General features: G+C 40.5%; 1 protein-coding gene and 1 pseudogene across 1 annotated transcript in view; one reads left to right on the plus strand and one right to left on the minus strand.

Moving 5' to 3' along the window:
- The window catches only part of MFSD14B (major facilitator superfamily domain containing 14B), a 79326-nt gene that overhangs the window by 17706 nt on the left and 45154 nt on the right, over window positions 1-16466 (minus strand). The window contains exons 3-5 of the mRNA XM_033236700.1: window positions 13126-13188; window positions 2971-3098; window positions 419-533 (exon numbers count right to left, since the gene is read on the minus strand). Coding sequence (XP_033092591.1) covers window positions 419-533; window positions 2971-3098; window positions 13126-13188 — 306 coding nt within the window. The remainder of the gene's footprint in view (window positions 1-418; window positions 534-2970; window positions 3099-13125; window positions 13189-16466) is intronic.
- LOC117098311 lies at window positions 9120-9786 on the plus strand (annotated as a pseudogene).

Genomic DNA, 16466 nt, shown 5'->3' on the forward strand with positions numbered 1-16466 from the left:
GGCCTGGTAGGAGGTGACTGGATCATGGGAGCAGTTTCTCATGAATGGTTTAGCACCACCTTCCTTGGTTGTAATAGTGAGTGAATTCTTTGAGATCTGGTCATTTAAAAGTATGTAGCACCTCCCTCTTCGCTCTCTCTTCCTCCTGCTCCAGTCATGTGAAGATGCCTGCTCCAGCTCTGCCTTCCATCATGAGTAAAAGCTTCCTGAGGCCTCCCCAGAAGCAGAAGCCTCTATGCTTCCTTTATAGCCTGCAGAACTGTGAGACAATTAAACCTATTTTCTTTATAAATTACCCAGTCTCAGATATTTCTTTATAGCAGTGCAGGAAAGGACTAATAAACTCACTTTCCAGTAAATTTCTAATACAATGTTAATTACTATTCTGGTTAAAAAAATATATAGTCTATTATCTTACCCATCCATAAGCTGTACTTCGCTCGTGCTCCTGAGTGACATCGGCTACGTAGGCAAATATAACAGAGAACGTGACCGAGAAGACTCCAGACACAGAAATCATTGCAAAATACCACCTATAAAAAGATTATTTTAATGACCCAAGAGAAAGGGAGTATATGTACACCTTTATTACCTGAGCCAAAGACATCATGTAAAGATTACACATAAAGAAATAAGTATACTTGTATATGTATGTATACTTAAATATACCAAAAAAAATTTAAGACCGGAAGAAGTAGAAACATACTAATTTCATCATTGTTCAAAGGGGGTCAGTACATGTCCCCTAAAAAAACAAAAGAAGAGGAAAAACGGAAAGAATAAAGGGATTAGGTAAAAGTTGTATTTTTAAAGGTAGCCGACAGAAAAAAAACCTTCTCAAATATGCTAGCTATAAGTAAGAAAAAGACATACAACAAATGATTTGAAGATCTACATAAAAGCAGAAATCATAATGAAAAATATTATATTAGTGTAATTAAGACCAAAAATTTCTATCATGTGATAGATGCTTTTTTAAAATTAACAAAGAAAAATCTTACAGAACAAAAAGTGGGGTTTACTTCAGGATAGACAAATATTTAATATTTAAAAATCTATAATATAATTATTCATTTTAGTAGCTCTAAAGAGAAAAGGGGATCACGGATCACGAGGTCAGGAAATCGAGACCATCCTGGCTAACACGGTGAAACCCTGTCTCTACTAAAAATACAAAAAATTAGCCAGGAGTGGTGGCGGGCGCCTGTAGTCCCAGCTACTCAGGAGGCTGAGGCAGGAGAATGGCGTGAACCCAGGAGGCAGAGCTTGCCAGTGAGCCGAGATTGCACCACTGCACTCCAGCCTGGGCAACAGAGCGAGACTCCATCTCAAAAAAATAAAACAAAACAAAAAAAAACACAAGAGAAAAGGCAAATAATATCCATTAATGCTACAAAGTCATCAAAATCTGACATGTACTCTTAATGTTTTTTAAAAATCTGTGGATACAATAGGAATATTTTTCAGTCCAAAAACTAGCTTAACACCTAATGACGAAATACTACAATACTCCCTTTTTATATCTATAAAGAAAATAAGCCCAAAATCATCACTTTGATTTACTAATATTCATTAGTGAAAGCAATTAGCAAAAGCAGTGAGCAGTATGAAAACTGGAAGGAAAGAGATAAAATTACAGATGATATTAACATACCTAGAAAACCAAGCAATTAGAAGAGCTCATGTTGCAGCAGAACAAAAAGGGTAAAATTTATAGGAACAAAACTTAACAAGAAATGTACAAGATATAAGAAAAAAGTTTAAGCTAAAAAAAGGACATTAAAAAGTCCCAACTCATTGGAAAAGCATGACATCTTGGACATAAAGACTCAATACCAAAAAATTCATCAACTCATAGAAAATAAAATGATTATGGGTACCCAATAAATTTAGAATGTGATAGATGTTAGCATAAAATTCCTACCAAATAATCAAATGAAAATATTTTCACACGAGCCCCCCCAAAAAAATATATTAATAGGATTAAAAACCAAAACAAAACTACCATAATGTGTGTTCTTCACATAAGAAAGAGCATCTCTGCAATAGGAATACACACCAAAATACCATCTTCTGTTATCCAAAAAAAACAACTAAGTTACAGCTCACATGCAAATTCTGACCCACCTTTGGTAACTAAATGGGCTTTGGTCACATGCTAAATACTCTCCTGATTTATACAAAAGAAAAAAAAGGGGGCTGGGCACAGTGGCTCATGCCTGTAACCCCAGCCCTTTGGAAGGCCGAGGCAGGTAACCAGGAGTCAGGAGTTCAAGGGAAGTCTCACCAACATAGTGAGACCCCGTCCCTACTAAAAATACAAAAATTAGCCATCTGTAGTCCCAGCTGCTCAGGAGGCTGAGGCAGAAGAATTGCTTGAACCTGGGAGGCAGAGGCTGCAGTGAGCCGAGATCATGCCACTGCACTCCAGCCTGGTCCACAGGGGAAGACACTCCATCTCAAAACAAAGAAGGAAAAAAAAGAACTCAAATTCACGTTATGATTTAAAATAGGCTATCAGCCTCACGATAGTATATTTTAAAGTGACTCCCGCCTATTATGATATAAACTATGTTTATGTCAGTGCCCCATAGCGACGAGCTGACAAATATATTTACAAAGTCAACTAAAAGCCACAGTGATGAAGACGGGATTGTTAGCCCATTGCCAGGGTTAAACTCCCATACCTGACATCATAGCAACATCAGCTGCCTGAAGAGGTATCTTTTATTTCTATTTCTTCACCTAAATAACTTACCTCAGACTTAATTCTAGAATGTCTTCACTTCCCCATTTATAAAATGGATATAATGACAACTGTCCAAACTGGCTTTCAGTATTACCAGAGAAATCAAATGAAAACACAAGTACAACTGCTTTGTAATAGTTAAGAAGTGCTCTGCAAATATAAGTATAATTTACATGTGACTCAAAACAGGCAGTCAGGAGGTGAAGGGCCAAGTCACTCACCATGGGCTGATCCTCATCAGCGGGATTGGGAAGCAGGTGAAGAATACAGTGCCGAGAAGAAAGGGCTTCCTCCCCAACACATCAGACAGGGCACCTATGAGTGGGGCACTCAAAAAAGAGAGCAGACCCTGGAGAAGAAAGAGAAGAAAAGGTTAGTTTTGTAATTTGATCCCTCAACTACCTGTAATTCATATTTTCTAAATGCATTAGCTCTAATTCATTGTACTGGCCCCAAAACAGAATAATAATTTGAAACATTAAATACAAACTAATATTTAAAAAATAAAATTAGGCCTGGCATGGTGGCTCACACCTGTAATCCCAGCACTTTGGAAGGCCGATGCAGGTGGATCACTTGAGGTCAGGAGTTCAAGACCAGTCTGGCCAACATGGTGAAACCCTGTCTCTACTAAAAATACAAAATTACAAAAAATTAGCTGGTCTTGGTGGCAGGCACCTGTAATCCCAGCTACTCAGGAGGTTGAGGCAGGAGAATCACTTGAACCCAAGAGGCAGAGGTTGCAGTGAACCAAGATCACATCTTTGCACTCTAGGCTGGGCAACAAGAGCAAAACTCTTGTCTAATTAAAATAAAATAAAATTCTAACCAAAAATGTAAATGTTCTATCAGAAAGGGAAGGAAGAAGTAAAAAAGCTTGTTTTCCAGAAGGAATCAGAAAAGAGAGATGACATATATATATACACACACTCACATTTGGCCCTTAAGATGAACATACACCAAGCATATGGGAAGAAGCTAGAAATTTAAATCACTTTAATAAATATATATGGCATATCAATTCTGCACAAAACTCTGCATTAACTGGTACAATGGCACCCAAATGAATGTACACCATATACTATCCCCAGGGCCTCACAGGGATAAAGAAGAGGAGTGTACATATGTTTAATGCTCAAAAGAAAACGAGATTCTTTGTCAACTTTGTCAATCAAAGTAAAGTTCTCTCTGCCTGATGAGTTTAGGAAGAAGGAGATAATCCAACTTGAACAACAACTACAGTTGAAACTAAGGGGAAGAGTGTGAGACACAGGTAACACCACACAGAAGCAAAGGAAGTCAAGGAACTCACATTCACTGCTTGCCCACTATTTGCCAGTCACTCTGTTGGCTGGCCACCTTCATTTCAATGCTACAGATAAGCAGCAGAGTGGGGAGAGCAGGGATGGACAAGAGTAGAAAAATGCTGATGAATAATGAAATAGGTGATGAGTACACAGGTATTCATTACACGATTCTTTTGTGTATCTGAATTTCCATGATACATTTTAAAAATTTCTCAGCACATCACATAAACAGGACACTCCAAAACCTGGCTCCTGACACACATCCTATGCTGTGGCTCCATGCAATACTTCCAGTTTTCTGGACATACAATGTTCCTGTGTGCCAATGGGCCTTTGCACGTGCCTTTGCATGCATGTCCATCCCACACTTGGAGCCTGGAAACTGCTAGTGATTCTTCCCAACCCTGAGAGAGAAGCACCTCCTCTCCTCTAGTCTCTTAGTTCTTCTATTATGATTTCAACACTCCATTAAATCAATTGTTATTTGTTTATCTTCTCTACTGGATTCAAAATTGAGATTAAGGTCAGAAGGATGAGGTTTCTTCTTTTTTTTTTTTTTTTTTTTTTTTTGAGGTGGAGTCTCGCTCTGTCGCCCGGGCTGGAGTGCAGTGGCCGGATCTCAGCTCACTGCAAGCTCCGCCTCCCGGATTTACGCCATTCTCCTGCCTCAGCCTCCCGAGTAGCTGGGACTACAGGCGCCCGCCACCTCGCCCAGCTAGTTTTTGTATTTTTTTAGTAGAGACGAGGTTTCACCGTGTCAGCCAGGATGGTCTCGATCTCCTGACCTCGTGATCCGCCCGTCTCGGCCTCCCAAAGTGCTGGGATTACAGGCTTGAGCCACCGCGCCCGGCCAAGGTTTCTTCTTATCTTTGTACCCGGGGTGCCTATCGCAGGGCCTGGTAAACACCGGTTTTCAAATACATTTGGTGAATTGAATAGAACTTTTCGGAGAAAATCAACTCACAGAAGTCTCCAAGTTCACATAGCTCAAAAGAAAAAGGAACAGATTCCAATACCCTATCAGCCACCCACTGATTAACCCAGGACAGCAGACAAACTGACAAGCGGAAGGGTTCCAAGTGAAGCAGCTTCTTTGGGGAGATACCCAAGGTTCATCATCTGGCACCAAGAAGAATAAGGACATGGGCACACATGGGTGGGTGAAGGAGGGGAAAGTTGAATAGGCAAATTAAAGAAGAGAGCTTCCTCGTACAAAAGAAGGATTAATACTTTATATAAAAGCAGCTGTGGGTAAGTTGAGCTTCAGGCACAGCTAGATGGACACAGGGAAGGAGTTGTTCATGTGGTGTCATCTGGGTTCTCGCACCAATTCTTAGTAAGGTGTCTCAACACAGTAAGCAGGACAGTTTTTGCAATCCTAGGCTTACCACAAGTTAAGTAACCCCAGTAGACTGAGAAAACCTCAATAGCTCTAGCAGTAAATTCCTCTGGAAAAATATCACTGATCTAGTTTGGATCATTTGCCCATTGTCCATGTATCTAGTTTAAATCACTACACAGCCAACCCTCTGTATATGCAGGCTCCATATCTGTAGATTCATCCAATCATGGATGAAAAATATTTGGAAGAAAACAATTAAAAATAAGAATACAACAATAAAAAATACAAATTAAAAAAATACAGTGTAACAACTATTTACATAGTATTAGGTATTATAAGTGATCTAGAGATGAATTGTAGTATAAGAAGACTGAGAATGAGTGGCCTAACAGGTAGAAAGAAAACTATGCTAGGCCAAGTGAAGAAAGCAAGTAAAGAAAGTCTTTTAAGAATGAAAAAGGGGCCGGGCGCGGTGGCTCACGCCTGTAATCCCAGCACTCTGGGAGGCCAAGGTGGGCGGATCACCTGGCCAGGAGTTCAAGACCAGCCTGGCCATGGTGAAACCATGTCTCTACTAAAAATACAAAAAATTTGCCAGGCATGCTGGTGGGCGCCTGTAGTCCCAGCTACTTGGGAGGCTGAGGCAGGAGAATCGCTTGAACCCAGGAGGCAGAGGTTGCAGTGAGCTGAGATCGCACCATTGCACTCCAGCCTGGGCAACAAGAGCGAAACTCGGTCTCAAAAAAAAAAAAAGGAAAAAGGATCAGAATAATTCTGGTAGAAAAGTGAGTGTGGAAGTCTACTTGTAATGAATGTAAGACAGCATGGGAAAGAAAGAAATGGGGTAGTAGACTGAGGAGAAAAGGAAAAGAGGTTTTGTTTTTTAAGACTGGAGAAATAGAATGCTTGTATGCTGGTAGGAATAATTTAGAGGGAAAATTTAAAATACTGGGGAAAAAAGGCATAATTGCTGAATTCCTGAGAATGGATGAGAATGTGAAGAAGCTGGCTTTAGCAAGAAACAAGGACAGTTCATCCTTAGAAACAGGAGAGGAGGTAGGGTATATGAGAACAGATACATGTAGGTGGATGGTAGATGTGGTGATGGGAGATGAAATTTCTCTTTGGATTACTTCTATTTATTTAGTGACATAGTTAAGGTCAACAGATGGTGGAAAAGGTATTGCCTCCAGACAGAGTAGCTAAAGAATTAAGTTTTCAAGGGTTGGGGTTTAGCCAACCAAGTGTGACAGAGTAAAAAGAGAGCAAGCTTTATATGCAAAGCAGTAATCATAATGACTGACCACAGAATTTAAGCCAAGAAAGATGAAAGTGAGGATACAGGGTTGGGGTGACAGTGAAAGGCAGGTAGGATGGGTTTTCACTGCTGATATATTGAGCTGTAATACAAAATACAGTAAGCTAGAATGGTAAGGAGGTAGTGGTTGAATACTAGCGTATATAGAGAAACAGTATGTATAATGGTTGGAGTCTGGATGCTGGAAGCAATACTTTTTGGGATAAAATTCTGGTTTGAGCAATTGCATCTGTGAAACAACGGGCAAAGTATTTATCTTTATGTCTCAATTCACTTATCTATGAAAGGGAATAACGAGTACCTATCTCTTAGAACGTTTGCCATTATTAATACTACATAATGGTTAGAGTTATTATAAGTGAATGGCTAACTTAGGGTGGAGGGAAATAGATCAAGGAACTGAAAGACCACTATTATTGGAAGGATAATCTGTGTGGATATTGAAACAACCAAGAAATAAGACAGGTCTTGGCTGGGCGCGGTGGCTCACGCCTGTAATCCCAGCACTTTGGGAGGCGAGGCAGGTGGATCACGAGGTCAAGAGTTTGAGACCAGCCTGGCCAACATGGTGAAACTCCGTCTCTACTAAAAACACAAAAATTAGCCAGGTGTGGTGGTGTGTGCCTATAATTCCAGCTACTCAGGAAGCTGAGGCAGGAGAATCACTTGAACCCGGACAGTGGGGAGTTGCAGTGAGCTGAGATGGCACCACTGCACTCCAGCCTAGGCGACAGGGTGGGACTCCGTCTCAAAAAAAAAAAAAAAAAAAAAAAAGACAGGTCTTGAATATTGCTAAAATTTCCTATTCAGCCACTAGTAAGATTATATTGTTGCACATTAGTGGTAAACACAAATTACCTAAATTTGGTCATAATAGTTGTTAAAAACAAAATTTTTAAAGTATTGGTTTTAAAACTAAGTTTAATGTAGAATATTTTTTAGTAAATTTAAAAATTTACCCAAATTGTTATTTCACAATTTTTTCTTTTATATTTGTAGAATATACTTCAACAACAGCAACAAAAGGTTTCTCAACAATCTAGAATTGTTCAGAGTGAGTCTGAAAAGTTGTATTAGCAGTTCATAAAGGTCTGTTGTATGTGGCAACACAATACATTGTTATAAAGCATAATGTATTTATGGAAATAGAAGGTAGTTCTTTCCAAGTTTATGAAAAAAAAATTTTCAGATTTTTAACTACTTTCCGTTTTGAATTCATTGTTTCTTTCCAAGTTTATGAGAAAAAACATTTCAGATTTTTAACTACTTTCCATTTTGAATTCATTGTTTTTGACGTAAGTAAATGTATTTTTTTTTTTTTTTTTTTTTTTGAGACAGAGTCTCGCTCTGTCGCCTGGGCTGGAGTGCAGTGACCGGATCTCAGCTCACTGCAAGCTCCGCCTCCCGGGTTTACGCCATTCTCCTGCCTCAGCCTCCCCAGTAGCTGGGACTACAGGCGCCCGCCACCTCGCCCGGCTAGTTTTTTGTATTTTTTAGTAGAGACGGGGTTTCACCGTGTTAGCCAGGATGGTCTCGATCTCCTGACCCCGTGATCCGCCCGTCTCGGCCTCCCAAAGTGCTGGGATTACAGGCTTGAGCCACCGTGCCCAGCCAGTAAATGTATTTTTACTTTAGGATTCTAATGGTTTTGTGAGGATTATTCCAAACAAAAAAGTGGTAAATTGGGAATTTTATTTAGAAATGTACTTACGCATAAACTCTGTATGTTATTAACACTTTAGTCCTAGTTCTCTGTATAACTGGAAACAGAAAAGTCTGTGAATTATTTCTAGGTTGTGTTTCACTTGTTTATGTATCCACAGTGTTTGTTAAATAATAGAAGTACCCAAATGGGAGGATGTCTCTTGTTCGTCCAGCTAATTTTATATTTTTAGTAGAGACAGGGTTTCTCCATGTTGGTCAGGCTGGTCTCAAACTTCCAACCTCAGGTGATCCACCTGCCTCGGCCTCTCAAAGTGCTGGGATTACAGGTGTGAGCCACCGTGCCCGACCCAGTCTGACTTTTTTTTTTTTTTTTTTTTGAGACGGAGTCTCGCTCTGTCGCCCAGGCTGGAGTGCTGTGGCCGGATCTCGGCTCACTGCAAGCTCCGCCTCCCGGGTTCACGCCATTCTCCTGCCTCAGCCTCCCGAGCAGCTGGGACTACAGGCGCCCACCACCTCGCCCGGCTAGTTTTTTGTATTTTTTAGTAGAGACGGGGTTTCACCGTGTTAGCCAGGATGGTCTCGATCTCCTGACCTCGTGATCCACCCGACTCGGCCTCCCAAAGTGCTGGGATTACAGGCTTGAGCCACCGCGCCCGGCCGACTTTTTTTTTATGTAATGTGCCTTTCTGAACACTGTAGACCAAGCTCCAGAAACTGCACCTGTGGGAAAGGCTATTACTTGTTATTTGTAGTCAGTCCAGGGAGATCCGAGGACCACAGTGGCTGCCAGTGTGGGACTGAGTGAGGGGGCAAGCCCAGAGCGTTCAGCCATGGCTGAGCTGCACACCAGCACCATGGTAGCCATCCCCACCGATATGCCACATGGCCTGGCCTGCACAGCAAGCTGCCCTGTGCACTGTGTACCGTCTCAAGGGCTGCAGGAAGGCCAAGTTACTGGCTGTATGAGAGTACCCCAGGAGCTCCTGAAAGACCTACTGCCAGGACCAGTGTCCCCAGAGATGGAACGTTCAGAGGAGCTCAACAAGGACCCAAACACCTTTAACTCCTCTTATAAGGCATCCAGATTCCTGATTATGCCTTTATGCAAGACTTGGCCAAGATGTATGAGCATCCTCTTGCTCTCACTAGCGCCAACATCAGCTCCCAGGACAGTTCTCTGAATGTCATGGAGTTATAAGACCTCTGGCCTCAGTTGTCCTTGGTCATTGATGGGGGACTAACTAGGGATAGCCAGATCCCTGAGTGTTGCCTTGGCTCAACTGTGGTTGATTTATCTGTGCATAGAAAGTTAGGCATCATTTGTCCGGGCTGTGCCCTGGAAAGTACTACAGCCTTCCTCCAACAGAGGCATGGGCTGCTCCCCTCACGTGCATCCTACTTGTGAAACTCAGGAAGCAGGAAGGCCCATGGCCTGGTGCTGGATACCATGTGTCTGTCCACTGATAATTGCCAAGCCCTTATTTGCAGAGGCCACTGGAGGTCCTGCACTAGTCTGACTTTTTTTTTTTTTGAGACGGAGTTTCGTTCTTGTTGCCCAGGCTGGACTGCAATGGCGCGATCTCGGTTCACTGCAACCTCCGACTCCCAGGTTCAAGCAATTCACCTGCCTCAGCCTCCCGAGTAGCTGGGGTTATAGGCATTTGCCACCACGCCTGGCTAATTTTGCATTTTTAGTAGAGACAGCGTTTCTCCATGTTGGTCAGGCTGGTCTCAAACTCCCAACCTCAGGTGATCCGCCCACCTCGGCTTCTCAAAGTGCTGGAATTACAGGCGTGAGCCACCGTACCCGACCTAGCCTGACTTTTTTTTCCACAATGTGTCTTTCTGAACACTGTAGACCAAGCCCCAGAAGCTGCACCTGTGGGAAAAGCTATATTTATGATTTGTAGTCTCATGTAATATCAGCCAAAGGCTGAAGAGGTTAACAACATTCCTAGATGGCCTTATTCTAGTAAGTTTTTTTTTAAGTGAAAAGTAATTTAAATAGCAGATTTAGAATCTAATGACAGCCTCCTCCCTGCTGGGTGGTAGCATTCAAAATGGTTCAGACCAGCTAAAGGTGCCAATGCTGTTTTAAAAGTCTCAGGTGACCAAAGGCATGGGTTGGCCTCCTGAAGCTGGAACCACATAGAGCCACGGGCCACTCTCTCCTCTGAACCAGTGGGGCCAGTGGTGTCTGTCGAGCACTGTCACTGCTGGTGGGGAGAGCAGTCATTTTCATCTAACACTGGGACGTCTGCTCAGTTGGTGGGGGTTGTCCAAATTAAAGAATATTGAGAAATAAATCTTCACTATCCTTTCAGTCAGGGACTTTTTTCTTATTTATTTATAAATTAAGTTGTAGTTATACCTATAACACTTCCATCTAAGTCCAGTGTTCTCAGTAGCCTTTTGTCTATTTATGTGTACTAAGTGTTCAACATTATTACTGTTGGGCATTTGAACTTTGCTTTTCTTTAGTAAAAAGACAGACGCTATAAAAAAAAGTACCCAAATGATAAAAAATAAATAAAATGTTGTTTTACATATAAATATCCTCAACTTCTTTCTGAAAACAGGCAAATAATATTAACTTATTAATATTTAATATTATTTATTATATGACTGTTTTGTAAGAGCTATGAAAACACTGAATTACAATGGCTAAATTCGGCACATTACTAGGGCATAATTTTTTTTTTTTTTGAGACGGAGTCTCCCTCTGTCGCCCAGGCAGAGTGCAGTGACATGATCTTAGCTCACTGCAACCTCCATCTCCCAGGTTCAAGCAATTCTCCTTCCTCAACCTCCCCAGAAGCTGGGACTACAGGCACCCACCACCACACCCACCTAATTCTTTGTATTTTTGGTAGAGACAGCATTTCACTGTGTTAAGCCAGGACGGTTCGATCTCCTGATCTTGTGATCTGTCCGCCTCGGCCTCCCAAAGTGCTGAGATTACAGGTGTGAGCCACCACGCGCGGTCTTGGGAATAATTTTAAGTATGTTGTTCAGTACAAAGTACAATTATGCATAGACTGACATTATCTAAACTGGAAAGCACAAATTAGACTCTATACTCATACGCTTTACTATAACAGACTAAAAAATACTATTATACTTTAAACCCCTATTTAACCCTTTTCCTACTTAGAAAAAACAAGTGCAGTTCACCGCCAGCATTCATTTAATTTTACATATACACACTCTTTGAGGCTGAAGCAAAGCTGGTTGATTTTTCAATGTGAAAGTAAAATATAAAAAGTGTTCATAGAGTTATTTCTAAACAGAACATCAGAATAACCTGAATCATCAGAACTGTCTATTTCAAAAAAACTGGATTCATCAAATGAACTTTAAGCCGATAACTGTTCGAGAACAATGTTAACACCACAGGTAGAAGTGCTGCGTCTTCTAGGATTTGACATTTTCAGTGACAGAATGTTACTATAGTTTGTAACTGGAAACACCACTACTGAAAACGGAAGGCAGGCCAGGCGCAGTGGCTCATGCCTGTGATTGCAGGACTGTGGGAGACCAAGGCGAGCAGATCACTTGAGGTCAGCAGTTCAAGACCAGCCTGGCCAACATGGTGAAACCCCATCTCTACTAAAAATACAAAAAATTAGCTAAGCATAGTGGCAGGCACCTGAAATCCCAGCTACTCGGAAGGCTGAGGCAGAAGAATCGCTTGAACCCAGGAGGTGGAGGTTGCAGTGAGCTGAGATCACACCACTGCACGCCAGCCTGGGCAACAGAGCGAGACTCCATCTCAGAAATAAAATTATTTAAAAGAATGAGGAAAGGTCAGGTGCGGTGGCTCATGCCTGTAATCCCAGCACTTTGGGAGGCCAAGGCAGGTGGATCACGAGGTCAAGAGATCAAGACCATCGTGACCAACATGGTGAAATCCTGTCTCTACTAAAAATACAAAAATCAGCTGGGCGTGGTAGCACATGCCTGTAGTCCCAGCTACTCAGGAGGCTGAGGCAGGAGAACTGCTTAAACCCAGGAGGCGGAGGCTGCAGTGAGCCAACATGACACCACTGCACTCCAGCCTGGTGACAGAGTGAGACTCCGTCTCAAAAAAAAAAAGAATGAGGAAAAAGAATGCTATCAGTAGAATAATGTCTTTTGTTTCCAAAGTCTACATACTAAAGCAATGCAAAAATAATAATAAAAGCAACATGTTTTGTGGCAAAGTTACCTTGGAGTAAATGCAGTACTGCTGGTGAGTATTCTTGGTGCAAACAGGAAAACGGTTAAAAGCCGTTTTTATATATATCATATTAAAATCGACATAATGAATTAAGACTAATTAAATCAAGGGGTTATTATAAAGCTATGGCCAGTGTATCAGCTGGGCTTCCTTCTTCCTCAGATATACTTATTTTTAATATACCTAAAAAGAAGATGGTAGCAACTGCCCACTTTATTCTGTTGATAGGCAGAGAAGTTAAAAGTTACATAATTAAACCCTTTATAACCTGTTGTGTACACAATAATAAAAATGAAGTTAGGCCTATAGAGTATTCACACTGCTATTTGCCAGTAAACCATTCTATGCCTTATGTATTTGTGTTGTATTTTAAAGTGACTTTTAATAACCCAGCTAAAAAATTAGATTTCAGTTCCCAGAACAAACAGTATTTGTTTCCCAAAGTCCCACTAAAATGTCCAGAATTAAACTACCAAGGATTCCTGGCTTTGGTTCATTACAAACCACATAAAACTTTTTTCTTACCTTAACACCTTGAATGAGACCATTCATGAGGAATGTGTGTTGAGAAAACGTTTCATGTAGAACCTACAAAAAGCAAACAAACATCAAGACAAATTCAAATTTAAAGGATTCAAAATTTAAGTTAAAGGAAAATTCAAAATTTAAGTTAAAGGAAAAATGTTCTGTCTCTCTTAATGGCATGCTACATAAATGAGCCCTGCAATGAAAAATTATAAAATATCAATAAAATCCAAAAAAATAAATAAACAAACTGGTACATCCAGACTATCACTGAAAAGAAATGAGCTACCAAGTCACTAAAAAACATGGAGGAACCTCAAATGCACATAGCTAAGCGAAACCAATCTGAAAAGCTACATATCGTATTGTATAATCCCAAGTATATGACATTCTGGAAAAGGTAAAATTATGGAAACAATAAAAAGATCAGTGGTGGCCAGGGATTGTGAAGGAAGGAGGGATGAATAGTCAAAGCACAGGGGATTTTTAGGGCAATGAAAATGCTTTGTATGATACTACGATGGTGGATACATGCATTATCAAAACTCAGAGTATAGAATACCAAGAGTGAACCCTAAACTACAGAATTCGGGTGATAACAGTATGTCAGTGTAAGTTCATCAAATAAAATAGATATACCCCTTTAGAAAGGAATGTCCATAGTTTAAAAAAAAAGGCTACGCATATGTAGGGGAAGGGATACAGGGGAAATCTCTGAACCTTCCTCTCAATTTTGCTGTGAACCTTAAATGACTCTTTAAAAAATTCAGTCTTTAAAAAAAGGAAATTAAAATCTACTCACAAATTATTTCCAACCTTTTCTCTAACAACATTAAGGTTTAGAAAAAGTTTGTCATCTCAGCTACTGACATTTGAACTCTACTTGCATGTACTGAAGAAAAAGAAAAGCAAATGAAGGACACCAAATATTTCAAGTGAAATACCAAAGTTCTCAGAAAAATCTTCCAAAAATAATAAATTTAAGTCAGAGATATGGAAATTTTCTTTAAAGAATAATATAAAGACTAGAACTGTTGAATAACTTGATTTGTCACACACATCACAAAAATATGGTGAAATGCAAAACAAAAAAAGTGTATTTAAAAAAAACGCTTATCGGATCATGTCGATTTTTTTTTTGGAGATGGAGTCTCACTGTCGCCCAGGCTGGAGTGCAGTGGTACGATCTCAGCTCACTGCAACCTCTGCCTCTCAGGTTCAAGCGATTCTCCTGCCTCATCCTCCCGAGTAGCTGGGACTACAGGCGCCCACGACCACGCCCAGCTAATTTTTGTATTTTTAGTAGAGATGGAGTTTCACCATATTGGCCAGGCTGGTCTTGAACTCCTGACCTTGTGATCCACCCACCTCGGCCTCCCAAAGTGTTGGGATTACAGGCATGAGCTACTACTCCCGGCCTGATCATGTTCATTATTAACCCATTATCTCTCAGTCCCACATTCTCCCTTCTATACTCTGTCAGATCAGAGCTAAGAGACTATGGACATTTCTGACTCCCCTTCCCCACAAGCTTCCTCTTAGTTTCTTTCAGTGGGAAACAGAGGGTGGAGTGAGTGCTGGTCAACACTGCACCAACATCTCCAGGGTTCGCTCATGCTGTCAAAGGAGCAGCAGTGCTGGTCCTTCCCTAATCCCATCTCAAACCTTACCCTCTCAACCTCAGATCACTGCTATAATTCTACATGGAAAATGATGCAAACTTGCATTCCCTTTGTACAGGTGATGCAGTTTAGGAATAAGAGACCATCATTTTAATTTGGCAAAACCGTATCTATGGATGAATGACAGAATATAGACTCACTGAGCTACACACTAAACTAGATAGATCTCACGTAATTTCTGACAGTATGGGCCCATTTCAAGCAATCAAGCTACCATGCAGGCAATTCCTCTAAAAATTTTCAATCCATGCTTTTAGAAACTCTTCTACCATTTTCTACCCACCCTCCCCAGCAAAAGGAAACAGTGAAACCTTACTAGAGAAAAAAGTAAAACAAGTCAATAATTTTAAAAGGCTAACCTTCATAAAATAAAGAAGTTGTAAATAAAACAGCTATATTCTACTCAGGCTTTTGATAAAGTTTAAAAACCAAAATAAAGTATGTAAATAATTTAGCTACAAAAGGCAACAAATGTTATCAGAATAAAGTAAGCCTAATAATAAAAGGTGTATTAAATATCTCAGAGATCAAAGCTTTCATTTTTAACATCTCTATATTTAAAAAATCTCAGGCTTAGCCAGGCACAGTGGCATACACCTGTAATCCCAGCTACTGAGGAAGGTGAAGTGGGAGGGAGGATTGGCTTGAGCCCAGAAGTTCAAGACTGCAGTGAGTTATGATTGCACCACTGCACTCTATCCTGGACAACAGAGCAAGACCTTGTATCTATCGATCGACTGATCGATTTATCTATCCATCTATCTATCTAAATAAATAAATAACTCAAGGAAAATATCCCCTGTAAGTATTCTTGAGATGGACTACAGTAAACATAAAATAAAATGGCATTTGCTTGAAGAAAAAAAAAAAAGGAAACATTTTAAAAGGAAAAAAATGACATTTGCTTCTCACTTTTAAAACAGTAACTACAAAGTTTTAAGAAATGAACTGTCTTCTAGTACAACAAAGCTTAGAAATATCTACATGTAATAAACATACACAGAGCTGTGTTTCTCCACTTCCACAGATAAAACAGAAAAAAATATGAAATCAAATTTACAGCATTCCTGGAAAGCCAAGAATCATAAGGCGCTTCTGGATGATACAAAACAGATGAGAAAAGGCTGACAACAAAACCTGAAAGAGCTGAAGAAAAGTAGCACTTGAAGGTGAAAGAGAAGACCCTGAAGAAGTTCATTTTCCAGAACCCAGAAAAAAACCTCCCGAACCAGAGGAGTAGGAAAAAATAGCCATAAATGAAAGGGTACTAAAAGGTCACAAAGTAAGCTCCCTGGTGTCTTCCTCTCCAGGGATTGTTATTGTGATAACAATCACAAGCACAGTTCTCTGAAAACTGTGGGACTTCTAAGTGGGATACTTGCAGAATTGAATGGGATGAGATTCAAAAAGGACGGTGCCCCAGATCTCTTAAGCTGCCAAAAGTGCACAAAGCCCTATGACCACATAATTCCATAGAGTACTTCAGTACGGTAGAATACCCACACTTTCACAGAGCAAGACTGCCTATAACCAGTCCCTGCATTAAATGTTAGGGAATAAGGCTTTCCACCTGGGCTGAAGAACTACACTCTAGTAACCACAGGTATCTAGACTACAGGTGGAAAACTGGCTATAACCTGACTGTAAACTTGAAACAGC

The sequence above is a fragment of the Trachypithecus francoisi genome, unplaced genomic scaffold, assembly GCF_009764315.1.
Source record: "Trachypithecus francoisi isolate TF-2019V2 unplaced genomic scaffold, Tfra_2.0 Lachesis_group16, whole genome shotgun sequence".
Lineage (NCBI taxonomy): Eukaryota > Metazoa > Chordata > Mammalia > Primates > Cercopithecidae > Trachypithecus > Trachypithecus francoisi.